General features: G+C 36.9%; 1 protein-coding gene across 2 annotated transcripts in view; it reads right to left on the reverse strand.

Moving 5' to 3' along the window:
* The window catches only part of LOC724150 (B-cell lymphoma/leukemia 11B), a 43,499-nt gene that overhangs the window by 7,197 nt on the left and 20,632 nt on the right, over positions 1 to 15,670 (reverse strand). For both annotated transcript variants that reach the window (XM_001119906.5, XM_006560770.3), the window contains exon 2: positions 11,024 to 11,476. In XM_001119906.5, coding sequence (XP_001119906.3) covers positions 11,024 to 11,476 — 453 coding nt within the window. The remainder of the gene's footprint in view (positions 1 to 11,023; positions 11,477 to 15,670) is intronic.

Raw genomic sequence — 15,670 nt, forward strand, 5'->3', positions numbered from 1 at the left:
ACATATTTGGTGGGTTGGCGTTGGGGGTGATTTTATGGTGAATTTATGTGTCGAGAGAAATGTTGAAGAAACGAGGGTTTGTGGTTGACAATATTGTTTTTTTGTTTTAAATATTGTGATTAAATCAAATGTGAATGTGATCGATCAAAGTGATCAAGGAAAAAGTTGTTGCATGAAAATGTCGATCGAGGCTGTTGTTTTAAATATTGTGATTAGATCGAATGTGAATGTGATCGATCAAAGTGATCAAGGAAAAAGTTGTTGCATGAAAATGTCGATCGAGGCTGTTGTTTTAAATATTGTGATTAGATCGAATGTGAATGTGATCGATCAAAGTGATCAAGGAAAAAGTTGTTGCATGAAAATGTCGATTGAGGCTGTTGTTTTAAATATTGTGATTAGATCGAATGTGAATGTGATCGATCAAAGTGATCAAGGAAAAAGTTGTTGCATGAAAATGTCGATCGAGGCTGTTGTTTTAAATATTGTGATTAGATCGAATGTGAATGTGATCGATCAAAGTGATCAAGGAAAAAGTTGCATGAAAATATCGATCGAGGCTTTTGAAATTGTGATTTGATTTTGCCTTTTCCCTATTTTCTCCGTATATAATATCATCGATCAATACTAAGTAACTAATCAGTGTACTCCATTTCTCAATGATTGTATCTTATAATCATCAGAATATTATAAATATATAAATTCAATGTATTGTTTGGCATCGATTCGAAAAATTTTCCACGAATGAACAATTCACGGTTAAAAAGAATAATTTTAATCGAATCGTAAGTTTTCCAACAGAAGAAAAAAAAAAATTGAGAAGTTCTAGATCGTTTCCCATATTATACTGTTACTGACTGATTTAGCAATGGAAAGAAAAGTCGGAGAACAAAAGATCTGGGAAAAATAAAAGCTAATTAAATGGCTGTTCGAGAGATAGGGAGAGATCTTTGTCGTCGGAGGAAGTCTGGAAGTCTTAAAGCCGAACCTTTTCTAAATAACATCTTACGTTTTACTTAAGTTTCTTAAACGGTCCTCTCCAACGTCGAAATTGAATCGTTTGTTACACCAAACGAATCAACGTCCCTGTCGATCGTTTCTTCTTCCTCTGAATTTTCTTCAAATCTTACAAAAGCAACTTTTCCCCACATCTTAAGTTCTAAAGTTCGTTCTTTTTATCCCCAGTGTATCAATGATTCTTAAAGCTGAAATAATTAATACAATTAAATTTTTTTCAAAATTTATCATACGATTGGCCTCGGATTCACACGTTCAACCTGACTTTCTTTCTTCTTATTTCTGAATAAATGAAATTTTCGTAAATTTTCGACAAAAATATTTATCAATTTACATAAATCTAATATTAATCCAGTATTTCCAAACCACATCTACAACTCTAGAACCGTAACGAAACGCGTTTGATATTTCGAGAAGGAGATACGAGCGACAGATATCATAGAAAATTAAGACCAACGAATTACACTTTCGTTTATTGGTGAAAATTATTCAAGAGAAACTGTACACACGCACACATCTATATCTGCACACTGGAGCAGCGTGGTGAAAACACGCAGAAGCGACTATCACCGATGTTCAATAAATGAATCACGGATGCCGGCGACAATGGGACACGTAAACAATGAATCCTAAATTAAATTAGAAACAACTCGAGGGACGTCAGCGTTCATAAAGCGATAGGATATACCGCGCGACAATACACAATGGAACACATATCGCCGCGTGTAACAAGGTGCTAAGTAGAATAACGAGGCTGGCGGGTGGGCGACGGATTTTTCTTCGCCGCCTCGCTGACCTTTCACCACGATTACGCTTGCGTTTTACGCGTCGCTGTAAGAAATGCTCGCGGTATGGAGAAGAGGGAAAATGCCGTGATCCCTCGCGGATAACCTCGTTCCAGCCTCGTTGCAGTCGAGACGGCTTCGAACGAGTGAGCTCGTGTTCGACACTTCTTCTCAGGGTAGAAAATCGGTGGAAAAATTATTACAGTTTATAATATGTTTTTCTCCTCTTCTTCTAAATTATTGAGATTAATCATCTATTCAAGAAACGATTAATTTCTAATAAGATTCGTAAGTTTCGAGATGCAAGATAAACTTTACATTATTTAGAATTTTGTTCTACAAAAATTATGAAATTTCTGAGATCTTGTACATTATGTACAAAAAAAAAACATGAATTTAGAAGAAGGAAGAAGAGTATTAATTATAAAACGATATTCTTCTCTTAAAATTAATATCAGAGACGAGGAACATAGCTAACATCGACAATACAAAACGTGGAAATGCATACAATCTAATTATTTTCGCTTTAATTCGATCTTCCCGAAAATTCGAAAACGAGGGTAAAATAGGTGCACGCCTATCGAAGACAATGAAACGAAGGAGCGTCGAAGAAACGGAAAGAAATATCGCTTAATTTTCACCGCATCATCGATTCGGCGAAACCTTTTCATGGCGCGAACTCGCGTGACCCCGGCTCCGGGAATTAGAAAGCGAGGAGAGGGGCGAGTGACGGCGCAAATGAGGGGTCATCGAGTGGCAAACCGTGAAAATTTGGCATATTGTTTCACGGTTTGTCCCTCGGGCGGTTCTTCCTTCGTCGGAAGTCGAGGAATATTGTCGAGTTTCCCTCGCGAAGAGGGGACGTCGAGGAAGATAAGCAAGTGCCCGGGCATAATAAAGGTGTATCGATTCACGGGCGAACGCTTTTCATATGCAAACGTAGCGGCCGGCCATCCGTTAGGATTATTTCTTTAGATTTTCCACGATCTTCTTCGCTTTCTCTCTCTCTCAATATATATAAAAGAGACGGTTCGCCCTTAGAGAAGATGCGAACGATAGAGGAGCGCATCGATCATGATTTATGGAGTTCCACTTGCCGGCGAGGTGAAAAGGAACGGACGCGATTATGGGAATCATTGTAAACTTGAAATTTATACGGGGAATTGCTTCTTGGATATGGGAAAATTGTTGTTCCAGAGGAATGAAAATATTATATATTTAATGGGGAATAGTGTATCGATAACAAATTAATATTTGTTATTTTTTTTTTATGTATAATTCTCCGAATTACGTTCTCTTTTTATTAGTTTTTTATTAGCAATATCGTCAGTGTTTTTAGATTTTATATTTATGTAACATTTTATTCGTGTGATGTGAAATTTTATCGATAAATTTTTATTAATTAAATTAATTTTAATATCTGTTTATATTTAATGTTGTTATGTTTATGTTTTATGTTTTATGTTTTATGTTAATGTTATATTTAATATTTAATTTAATATCTTATTATATTTTTTTTTCAATTCGTTGTTTTGGAACCAATTGAAGAATATGTAATATGTAAATTATACAAAGGGAAATTTTGAAAAGCGAATAAATGGTATCGCGAAAGAGATACAAGACTGTTAGATAAAAATCTATTCGACGTGTTTCGATCGGTCAATCTCTGTCGAACAAGCATAAACTGATCCCTGATTAAAATCGCCCACAATCTATCTATCTACCTGGATACGATGGGACGCGTACGTTGTCCCTTTTAAGTGCAACCCTTGTACGTAGGACAAAGTGCATACGCCGCATACGTTGGCTAATCGATATTTTAATATTGTCACACGCCATTCTGGATTAAAGGCCTTTGCGTATGCGTGTATACGTACGTCTACACTCCGTTATACACGAGCATAATGCGCGATGACGTAACAGACGGCAGATGTGCACGGTTTGAAAAGCGAGAAGATCTCCTCCGCGGAAACTGTACCTGTTTTAATAAATTTTCGTCCACGTGATGGAATCGTCCGCCGGATGGAAAATCAGGGAGGAACGAACAATCGTGGCCCGGCATTGATGAATAACCGCGATATCGGCAATTATCGTTTCATAATTAATAAATCCTGGAAATAGTTGATCGCTCCGATACACGGGATTGTCATTGTTAACAAGTATGGAGAGTGTGGATGTGGAAATAGATTATGATTTTCTTTTTTTTTTTTTGGATTTAAGAGGAATCTGGCAGAGCCTGTGCGGAGAAGGATGATTTTTGGAGACACGTGGAATATACGCGTGGAATTGAATAGGTCTCCGTCTGTCAGGCTATTTCTATGTGACTTCGAACCATGAGAGCGTAGGTCGGTGTTATTTGAAGAAATATCACTTAGTCTGGGATTTCTAGCTATGTTATTCCGTTAATTAAGGATCCGATCTAAAGATAGACGACAGATAGTCTTTTTAAAAATTTCTGGCATCTTAATTTTTTCTTTTTTTTCTTTTTTTTTGTTAACATAGTAATTTTCTCAAATTTTATCAATTTTGCTTTATTTCAATTGTTTTAGAATTTATTAGATTTTAGGAATTTTTTATTTAGTATCTATCTTAACAAACTTTTAAATAAAATAACGATAAGATAAATCGTAATGTTAAAAAATAATATATATTCTTTTTATATAAAAGATAAAATATATATTTATTTCGTATTTATATTAATTTAATATTTCATAATTTCATATCAATTCTTTTATTGCGAGCATGTATTTTTTATTGTAGATTTTTGTAAAAATATAAGATTAATAGATAGAATGCATTGCTCTATGAATAGTATGAGAAAAATTAATTCACAATTCTGCAAGAATTGTACAAAAAAAAAAAACTTGAGGAAGGGGAGTGATAAAGGGTGTAGGAGGATCATGTCTGAAAAACGAGCATTGAGAATACCGGATTTGGAAAATTATTTCGTGGAAACTGTCCCTCCCGATTGACGGTAGCTAGGTTTCGTGTGAAATCTTCCGTGAAAGGGTTGAAAGGAAGTATTCGTAGGATGACCAGGGCCTGAATCGTCGTTAAACAATGGCATTCCGAGCGATTTGCCCGTAAACGTCGCGTGGGCCAATTTGTCGGGCAATTTCTGAGGAAAATCGTTCGGTCACTATCGCGAGTACCACGATTCGTATACGGCCATATTGTACGTTTCATCGTAAACCAGTGGTGAATTTAAACTTTTGATTTATTCGAATTAAATCGTCGAATATGTTTGCAATATATTGAAAAGAAAATTATTTAGCTAGGATCTAAATAATTATCGTTGTAATTCGTTATAATTTTTATCAATTGATTTGAATATTTCACGTTTTATTTAATTAAAATTAAAATTAAAGGATATAATTAATATATTCTTTTTATCTATGATTTTTATTCAATCAAAAGTATATTAAAAATTATTTATTATTTTTCATTATCGTATTTTCTTCACGATGATTTCTGATGTTGATTTTTATTTATTTATTTATTTTTGTATCTTTTATATTTCACATTTCTATTACGAGTCTTTTGAAACACGTATCAATCGAAATTGTACTTTTTGTTTCGAATACATCGTTTTGAGAAAAATATTGACCTATTATGGTAGAACCTGGATCAATAGAAGCATTCGGGTAATACTGAAAAATGTTGAAAGTTCAAGGTTCGATAAAGTTTGTTAGCATTCTACTTTTTCATCCCTTAAGCCAATTTTCTTTCAGTCACTTTTCGCCAGATTTCTACAAAGTTACTTGGAACTTCAAACTCGAAGTATTTTTCTTTACTTTATCCCTAATTCGATGATCCGAGTTTGTAATATTTAAAAAAAAAAGAAAAACAATCTTTTTACATGTAAAAATATAAAGCAACGCTCCCTTTTCATTTCTCATTTCTAAAATATTATAAATATCAACACATAATCTTAACAATAATTCAATTATTCATAATTATTTTTGAAAAGATTGTCAATTATATATCAGAGATATAATTCAAAGTTATAATGGCTATAGTTTGAAAAATCAAAGGGCTGTATTTTCAAATAAACCCACGCACCAATACAACAACGATGTTCATATTCCTCGTGGTCACTGCAAACTTGCAACACGATTCGTATTCTCGAAGACTTTATGTTTCGTCGTTCCCCTGTCCAACCGCAACCGTCAAGAACGAGCCACATTGCCCATTAACTCTCTTGGCCCGCAAATAAACACGAAGAAAAAGAAGGTTGGAGAAGTGAGGAGAACGTCGCTCTTCTGGTTGAAATAACAAAAAATTCAAAAGCCCGCGCGTGCCAAAAATATTGCTCTTCTTAGTGTGTTCGCGTGTTATTGCATTCAGCCTGGCAAACTTCATTCTTACACGGTGGTTCGAGCATTGTGCTTCGAGAGAAAGAGAGAGAGAGAGAGAGAAGAAGAAAAAAAGAGAGGAGAACGCGTTCATCTTCGAAACGCGTTTCATGGGTTCGTGCGTTGAAACGTTGTTACGTTTCCCGTCTTCACTGCAGTGACACTTTAATTGTCTTTGCCGATATTGTAGCAGAAAGAAGACAAATGAAGCGTGTGTCTTCATTTGAGAAGGATGGAAAGAGATAACAATAAAATTGGATATGAGGGAGCCGAATACCGAAAAATGTATTGTTGTGACACGTAGAAGTCGTAATGTTTGGCTTGTGATAAAATCTGCTGATTCATTATTAGCCCATTATCGTGTCTTAAGGGGTTGAAAAGGTTCCAAAAGTGACTGTTGATAATATATAATCATAAAAAGATTCTGACTGGAACAGAAGTCTTTGTAAACGCGAAGAAGAAACTGTATCTGGATGGAACGGATACATCCTCGAAGAAATTCATTATAATTTTCTTAATCTATTAAAAATTCAATTCATTATACATATATTTATCGCATCAAATATTATTCGAATATTCAGATATTCTTCTGATCAATTATACAATTATGATAAAAATCTACAACTCAAAAGACGAACGATTTAGAAAAAAACCAATCAATCTTTGCCAACGAAAAGAATTCGGATGCAAATTATTTCGATTTAAAAAAAAGAAAAAGAAGAAAATCAAACGAGAAAAACGATTCGCAAGAATCATCCAGGAGAAAAACGAAAGTATCTTGAGTTTAAAAAAATATGCCGCGAAGGAGAAGGTGATGTGAGAAACGAAGACACTTGGTTGTATTGGCGTATCACTTTTATATCGTCCTCGTTGACTTCCTTCCTCGCGGGGTGAAAGCGAGGAGGAAAAGAAGAGGGGAGCGGAAGAAGAAGGGCTGCAAGAGCCTCGAAACCCCAACGAGATACAACCAATTCGCAAGCAATTCTCGCCTCGCCTCGGGCGGTCCACGAAGACGAGCTGGCCGCTGGAGCGACGAGGAGAGAGAGAGAGAGAGGGGAAGAAGAAGGGGCTGAAGAAGCATCGTTGGAAAAAGCTCGGCCACGAACGAGAATTAATATTCCAGACAAACGTGACAGATAGATCAAATCTGCATCTCACCGGGAACACCGGTGTCAATTTCGACGGATTATCGCCGCTTGTCTCGATTCCTCCTCTTCATCCCCGTGCCATCTTCCATCCTCCTCCTCCCCGTAACGTCACTCTCATCTTTTCGCGTTCTTGTGAGACCCCGGAGACAGCCCGGTGAAGAGAATTCTTTTCATTATTGGTTTAAGGGTTGCTCGTGTTTATGGATGGAAAAGAAGTTGCGTTTGTTACATGGAAATATTTATATTAATTTGGAGAAAATGACAATCGAATTGAATCCTGAATAGAAAAGTTTCTTGGCTAAAAACATTTCGTTTATAATATAAAAGAAAATTATTCTAAAGTCTTAAAGATTTAATATTAACATGGATTTTTCTTGCTTACACTTACTTCTTAGAAATATTAATCACAAAAATCTCAAAATTTATCAAAGAGGAAAACGAAAGGAAATGTTTGAAAAAAAAATATCCACTTATTCCAATCCAAGAGATTCCGATTCTGAAAGACGCAGATGCTGAAGAGGATACGCAGCTTAAAAAAAGAGCGAATAAAAGGCAGATCATGAAGAGGATTCCACTTCCGCCTCGCCACGTATCGATCGTCTCTACGATCTACATTTTTATCTTACCTGAGGATGCAGACAATGAATACCGCACATGATACGCGCATACAGGAAGCGAGCACACATGGAAAGTTGGCGGGGATTCGTCACACGTACAGAGCATGCTCGCGTGCGTGCTCGTGCAGCGATGGCTCGTGCGGACCACGTGGCCAAACAATAGGACGATTCTAATTGGGATTTTGAACGTGGCCGGTCGATGACAAAAAAGTGGACAAAAAAGGCGACGAAAGGGGCTTATCCGGAGAACAAGCCTCGTGGACGTGGACGTGGACGTGGTGGAATCGGGGGACGAGCACCGGCGGATTTTCTCTCGGTTGGCCAGGATGGGGTTAACTCTCTTTCTTGCTGCCTAGCCTAGGGAGAGAGGGAGAGAGGCTCAGCCGAGTTTCACGGACCGTGATGAAATTTTAAAGAGACACAACGGTGAACTCGCGCCGGATCAACAAGCTGTTACGTAATTATGATCGTTTGCATTAATCAACCGGCGCTCGCTGCGGTTTGCTGGAGGATCAACTCGACCCTTCGAGTGTGAAAAATCTTTGAGGGGGGAATGAATTGATTCGAGTTGTTGAAAATTCGAATTTCGAACGAGTTCGATCACGTTTTTTTATATTAAATGATTTGTGAAACGATCTTATTTGAGTGTGAAGATAGTTATTTGTACATCGAATGATATCTAACAATCACGGTTATTCAAAATGATCAATTTGATTAACTAAGTTTATAATCATCGATATGTTTCGTATTAAATTAAAAATTAAGGAAGAAAAGTGAAATATCTAAAGATATACGTTAATAATCACTCTAATCGATCCAAAATCTTTTTCAACCTTCTATAATTATCATTTTTGAACAAGATTGGTAGAAAGTTTCCTAAGGAACGAAAGGAAGGATCATTTCGAGGGAGCGTGATAATATTTGCAGAAGCGGAAACACGTTAATTGTAAAAAGAAGAAAGGAGGAACGACTCTTATTGAATACCGATTCCTCTGTTCCAACCTCTCTCTCTCTCTTTTTCTTTCCACGATGCAAAATAGTCGGCCGTGGTAATTTGCACAAGTAAGCACCGAGTTAAGAATCTCAAAGGCTGTGCTTTCAATTCATCAGGGGCGTCGGGTCGCATGAATTTCGTTAGAAGTCGTAGCTAAGTTTGAAGTTAATCGGAGCAAACTTGGTGTCGATTCACGAGATGGATGTGAAAATAACAGAGATTAAAAATTTTACCGTATCATCGAATTAATTAAATTGCAAAGCTACAATCGGCGTGAATTAATTATTCCAAAAGGAGGGAAAATGTAAGCACGTCAAAATTTCGTTCCTGACCAGAACCGTACAAGTTCCATCTGTCTGCGAAACATCCCTCGAAAAAGTGTCCCCTTCGCACAGCTTAACACAGTTTTCTCGAGTACTGGAATCGAAAAGTTATGAAAATAAAATTAATTACGACTTTTCATCTTCACTTTGGACGAAACATCGAGAAACCAGCGTGGACCATTCGCACGTTAAACTTTTCGACAATGTGGCGTTCGATAAAAAAGAGAAAGAGAGAGGAAGGGGGGAGGGATATGGGGGCAGGTTCACCCCAATCCCCGAGCGGGCTCTTTAAATTCAAAAATCGAATCTACCGCGGTATTGTCCGTGCCCGTTGAACCACGATCGACATCACATGGCAGCCTGTAACTGTACTTTAAAACTACTCCCTTTCTTTCTTTCTTTCTCACCCCCTCTCGAATCGGCGAATCTGAAACCAGAATTTTTGCCGCGCAGATGACACGTTTTCAATGTTCAACGATGAACGATGTCGACTCGATTTTTCTCGATACACTTTTAAATCGATACAGATAGTTTTAAATAATTTTAAAAAAAAGTGGAAAGCTTAGAATTATAGAAATTTTGAAGAATTTCAAAATGTAGATACGAAAATTAATTGTTTCTTATCGATACAAACATCTGGATAATTTTATTCCGGAAATAAAATTTCAAAGACACATATATGGAATTAAAAATACATTTGTGGATAGATAAAAATAAAAATAGTGATATTTTGAAAATTTTGAACGTTACTCTAAGAAATAAGCAATTTTCTTGTTTTATTGTACTAGTATCAGACGGGCAAGAGAAACTGCAAGTTATTCGCTCTCTTATTTTCCTGTCGAAAATCCCGTCTCGGAAGCTGTATGGAGTACGAAAGTTGTGGGGAGCATTTGTTGCCGGAACACTCGCGTTTTATTTATAGAGGCTACCTTGACTCGGTAGACCCAACGCAGAACTCAAAGCGAGATATGCGAAAACATCGCAAAGCATCTTTAGCAACATGTGCATCGGCGAGTTGTTGGAAGATTCTCTCGATATCGGCGAGCCAGTTTAACTTTTGTTCCAGCAACATTTTTGATAATTTCAAGTAAAGGCATGGAAAAATTTAAACATCGATTTAAACAAAATAAACAAAATCATGGATATCTTTCTTCACTTTATTAGGAATGAATTTATTTCATAATTCATAATGTACACACAAAATAAAATAGAAGGAAAGAAGATGGAGAAAAGAAGAAAATTTGTCGTGATTTGAATGATATATGGAAAGAAACAAGAATGAAACAACTATTTTGAACAAATAAAGAGGATGTATTATATAAAAGTATGAAATTATTGGATTTTAAACATCAAGAAGGAATAAATTATATTAGTATGAAAAGATTAATTAACAATAATAGATTTAAAGAATATATTTCTAAGAATCAATGACTTTTTAAATTAGAATAACAAAGTTAGATAATTTTAATGAAATATAATCATGTTACTTTACTTTCAACAAACGAAAATTCGACAACATTACCCAAGAATTAACATTTTTCCAATTAAAGTATATTAAAATCGACGAGAAGAGAGAGAGAGATTCGTCCAATTTACAGAGCTTCGTTCCAATTACCAAGTTTCGATTAAAAATCACTTTCGCAAATCTCGAAGATCGAATCGAGGATGTTTCACGTGTTACACACTCCTCGCTTGCCAACTTCCTCTTCGCCTACGTTTATTCTCAGATATTCTGCAGCTACCAATTTGCCGCAAACAACTATATAATCAAATAACGCACTCACCAAAATTGACCGTGTTGGTGTCCGCGTCGACAGACTCCGTCTTCTGTTTCTTCGGCAGATCTTCCTTGTCCTCGTTCGAGGCTTCCGTTCGCCTCTTAGGTGTCGAGCTCGCGCTCGCCTTCAGCTCGATCGGGCTTCCAGCTTCCGGGCCGGAGCCCTGAGGCGTCGGAGGGCTCTCCAATCTGCCGCCACCCCTCTTGTTAATGGGCGCCGAGATGCTGGGCACCGAGTTCAGCTTCGAGTCTTGGTCGACGGTCTTCAGGGCGAGCGCGTCCTCCGGATCGGAGTCTTCCGGCGCAGCGGTTGCTGGTGGACTGTGGCAACCTTGAAGATTGATCCGACAGTGGTTCACCTTGTGCTCGATGAACCGAACGATCTCGCCAAGGGGGTAGGACACCCTGCACGCCCCGCATTGGACGGTGTCTGGGGATGTGGTGCCTTGCGAGGTTTCCGCTGGAAAATATTCGACAATTCGATTTTCTCTTTAATCTGCTTGTTACCAGGGATTGAATGAATGGAAGGATATTTTGATCGGTGCATATAATTATATTTGTGGATATAATTCACTTTGGTGAATGCAAGTTTATGGGAAAAATGTATTTATGAGATAGAGATTCGTTTATTTCGTGTGGAATAGAGTCCGCAGAGAGTCTTAGAGAGGAATATATTGGTATTCTTTTGTAGGTGTGTTTAGTTATTGTCGATGTATATTATGTATAGTGATTAAAAATAGGAAAAAACTAATAATTGTAGAGTATACGTTATATATTATTTTTTGTATAGTTCACTTTGGTGAATGCAAGTGTTTTAAAAAATGTATTTATGATTTATGAGATAGAGATTCATTTATTTTGTGTGGAATAGATTCTGCAGAGAGTCTCAGAGAAGAATAGTGATTAAAAATAGAAAATAACATTGTAGAATATACGTTATACATTATTTTTTGTATAGTTCATTTTCGTGAATGCAAGTTTTTTAAAAAATTTTATGATTTATGAAATAGAGATTTATTTATTTTGTGTGGAATAGATTCTGCAGAGAGTCTCAGAGAGGAATAGTGATTAAAAATAGGAAATAACATTGTAGAGTATACGTTATACATTATTTTTTGTATAGTTGATGAGATAGAGAAAAATATTATAGGTTAGGAAAAGTTTTTAATATTAATTGTAATTGTTTCAATAGAATTTGGTACAAGAATTACGTATGAGTTTCATATTGAGGGCGAAAAAAGTGTAATTTAAAATCCTCTTTTAAATTTTAATAATGCATTATAGGTGGATTTTAGAAAAATTTTCTCCTAGGGTCTCTTTGCACTAAAAGTGTCCAGTTTTACGCGTCCCGTATAAAGTCCCACACATGTTCCCATGAAACTAAACAGAAAACCCTCTTAAGAATTCGCCTAAAGCTGCAGACACTTTAGATAAAAGGACACTTGAAGTTCTTTCTCTTGAACTCTGTGTTTCAGACCACCCAAGAAATTTCACTATCTTGCAATATTTTATCGTGTCATTTTATATTTTCCACTTTTTTTTTGATGAAAATTTTGTTTGTCCCGCTACATTTGCTTTAAAACAGGAACTTTAATCCCCCTGTCGAAGCACTGAAACGAGATTCTGACTCGATTTTAGAATTAAAATTAATGAAGAAAATATTCCTAATCTTTTTTGTTTTCGTGCAATTAATTATAACAATAATTTCCAATTTTACAAATACTCAAAAATCATCCTTTCTTCAAAAAGGCAAATAATCCAATTCCCTCTCTAAGTATATATTTCACTTTTAATTACAACCATAAATATTCCCCGAGCGAAAATATGATCCACGTTTCATAATTAAATCGCGTGTGAACGCGAGCCTCGATTTTCCAACCGGGACAAACACGTTTAGGTTTGGGGGTAAATTTGGTTAGCCCGTGAGGGGGGAGGGGGAGGAGAAAACGCGAGCCGCTGATATAGAGATCTAATTTCCTTCTCGAGTCTTATAATTCACGGTGGTTCGAGGGGCTAAGGTCCCGGGGTCAGCCGCAGACGTAACAATTCACTTTTAAGTGTCCTCGAGCAGACCTCCTGGCAGCGTTCCTCGCGGCTCTTCCCTATGCCCTCTGCTTATGCCTCGCTCCATTAACATAGAGATTGGCAGGAGTTAGTTTCATGCATCGATCTCTCTCCCTCAGCCGAGTCAAGTATCCATATCCATCCGGGATGGGGATGGCCGAGCCGCGTAAGAATAAGAAAACGTTCCCCATCGATCTGACCATTCTCTCTTTGTCGTTTTCTCCCTTTTCGTTTCCGTTTTATTTCGTTTCATTCACGAGCGGCGAAGATTGGAAATTTTGTTGTGCTTCTATCGAATTTTCCAGTGGGTATTTTAGGACTGGTTTAACATTTTTGGCTATTTTTCTGATTGTTCTTTTCTCTTTTCTTTTTCAGGTGCGCGGACACCGTTCGATTCTTTCGGGGCGGAGCTCTCTAGTTGACCACTGGCCAGCGCGCAAACTCGGTGTGTAAAATGAACATGTAACATGGAATGGATGAGCATGCTTGGGAAACGATTCTTTTTCTAATATTTCGTTTGTCAGATTTTAAAGACATAGTCATAGTCTAACTCAAAGATGATATACATTTAAAATTATCTCGATTCAATTCAACAGACAGGCTGAAAGAAACAGAAGAAGATCATATAAAACTATAATATTTAAGGAAGGAGGAATAATATTATTAATATTCTTAATATTATTTATAATATTAAAGAAAAAATTTACAAGAATAACGAAGAAACAGGTAAACTACATACTTGAAGAAATTATCTCAATTCCAGCAAGCATCGAAAGAAACGCTAGAAGAACAAGGAAGAAAAAAGAAAAAGAGAAAAAGGTAACAGAAGAATTAATCCAAAGATACTCTATATATATACATGGGACAATTATCTCGATCCCAAAACCTTCAACGGTGGACAAACTCAAAGAGCAAGAGGCACAGGGCACGACAAGGGAGACTCTCGAAAGAAACACCACGAGGAGGAGAGAAGGCTCGGGAGAAGAGACAGGAGAGCAAGAAAGAGAGAGAGAGAGAGAGAGGACGGGGCCTGAATGGACTCTGGGTCCGTTATTCGCCTACGATTGAAAAGCGCTCGGTTAGAAACAAGAGACGCGCGACCGGTCGTTAACGACAATAGGCTTTTGTTTTTTCGGGGGCAGATGTTGGACCAAAAACTCGGTGGCGACGGGTAACAATCCCTCCCCCCTCCGGGTTACGAGGAAGAGACAGGGCTGCGCAATATTCCAACCCCTCTGGAAGGTTTCTGCCTTGGACCCGTCGAAGGAACGATCGCGAAGGAGGACCTCTGCCCGACACGTGTCCACTCTCTTTGCTTTGGATCTTCCTCGTGCGCGCACGCGCTCGTAACCTGTCCGCTCGAAACCGGTCTGAACGAGAGATACGTACGAGTGACGTGCTCCGTCGTCGGCTGTTTATTCATTTAGAGGCATCTCGCGAGTGGAACGTGCCGGGAGGAATTGCACGAGCGAGTGAAATTGTGCACGAGATCTCGAAGGGGGTTTCTTTCTTGTGGGGGCTTGCACCAAGAATCGAGATGGGGAAAGTTTAATGGGTTTTTTTGAAGAATTCATGGCGGTTTTTTCTTTTTGGTAGTCATTTTTCTTGATCGAATGAGAGAAGTCTGGAGGAAACATTTTTGAGGGCAACGATGATCTATGAATGTGAAAGGGAAGATTGTGAGTCTCTGCATGGATCGATTAAATTGTTTCTATAAGAAGAGGAAATTATGTAATGAGTTTATATTTAGGTTTTTTTTTTTGAGAATGTGAGGATTTGATAACGTGATAAATTAACTTTGAGGATAGATGGACGTCGAAAGTGGTTTCTTTTTCTGTAAAGAAAAAGAGTTTAAATTGATTTAACGAATGTTTCGCTGATCCTTGGCGGAATTCATTTAAATGAATAACGTTAATATAATAAAAGTTACTATAAAAGTAATATGCAAATATTGAATTAACTTTGTTTGCTTCATTTAATAAGAATCTCGGTCGAGTAAATTTTCATGTTACATAGAATTTATTTAAAAGATTATTTTCTACGTTTCATCTCTCTCATATCAATGATTATGATGAAATTTTCGTAATAATAATACATGCTTCCATACAATAAAAATATCGCGATTATTTGATTAACGAATAAACGTTAATAATCTTTCTTCGATATTTTATTTATTACCATGAAGGGATAAGAAATTACGAAGATACTTGATTACAGTACATAAAAGAAGAATAACTTTATTAAAATTGGCCTCCATCCTTTTTTAATACCATTTAAAATACTTAATCATTTGCAAACAATTTCTTGCAAGAAGAGAATGAGATTCTTACGAAAGAAAAGTTCCTACGCCTACACTTATATGAATAAATAATGCATAAATATCTAATACGCAACAACAACAACAAGGAAATCTCGAAAATTATTCGGATAAAGAAAATTTCCTCGTTTTGATTCCTGCCGATTACCGATCCGATGTAAACACTGGAAGAAAAAGGAGACGTGCTGGCCAGCAGAGAATAGTAGTATCATCGTGAACAAGGATGCCACGAATAACCGGGAAAAGATAACATAAAAACACAATATTGCCCAG

This window comes from Apis mellifera, linkage group LG10 (genome assembly GCF_003254395.2).
Source record: "Apis mellifera strain DH4 linkage group LG10, Amel_HAv3.1, whole genome shotgun sequence".
In the NCBI taxonomy this organism is placed as follows: domain Eukaryota; kingdom Metazoa; phylum Arthropoda; class Insecta; order Hymenoptera; family Apidae; genus Apis; species Apis mellifera.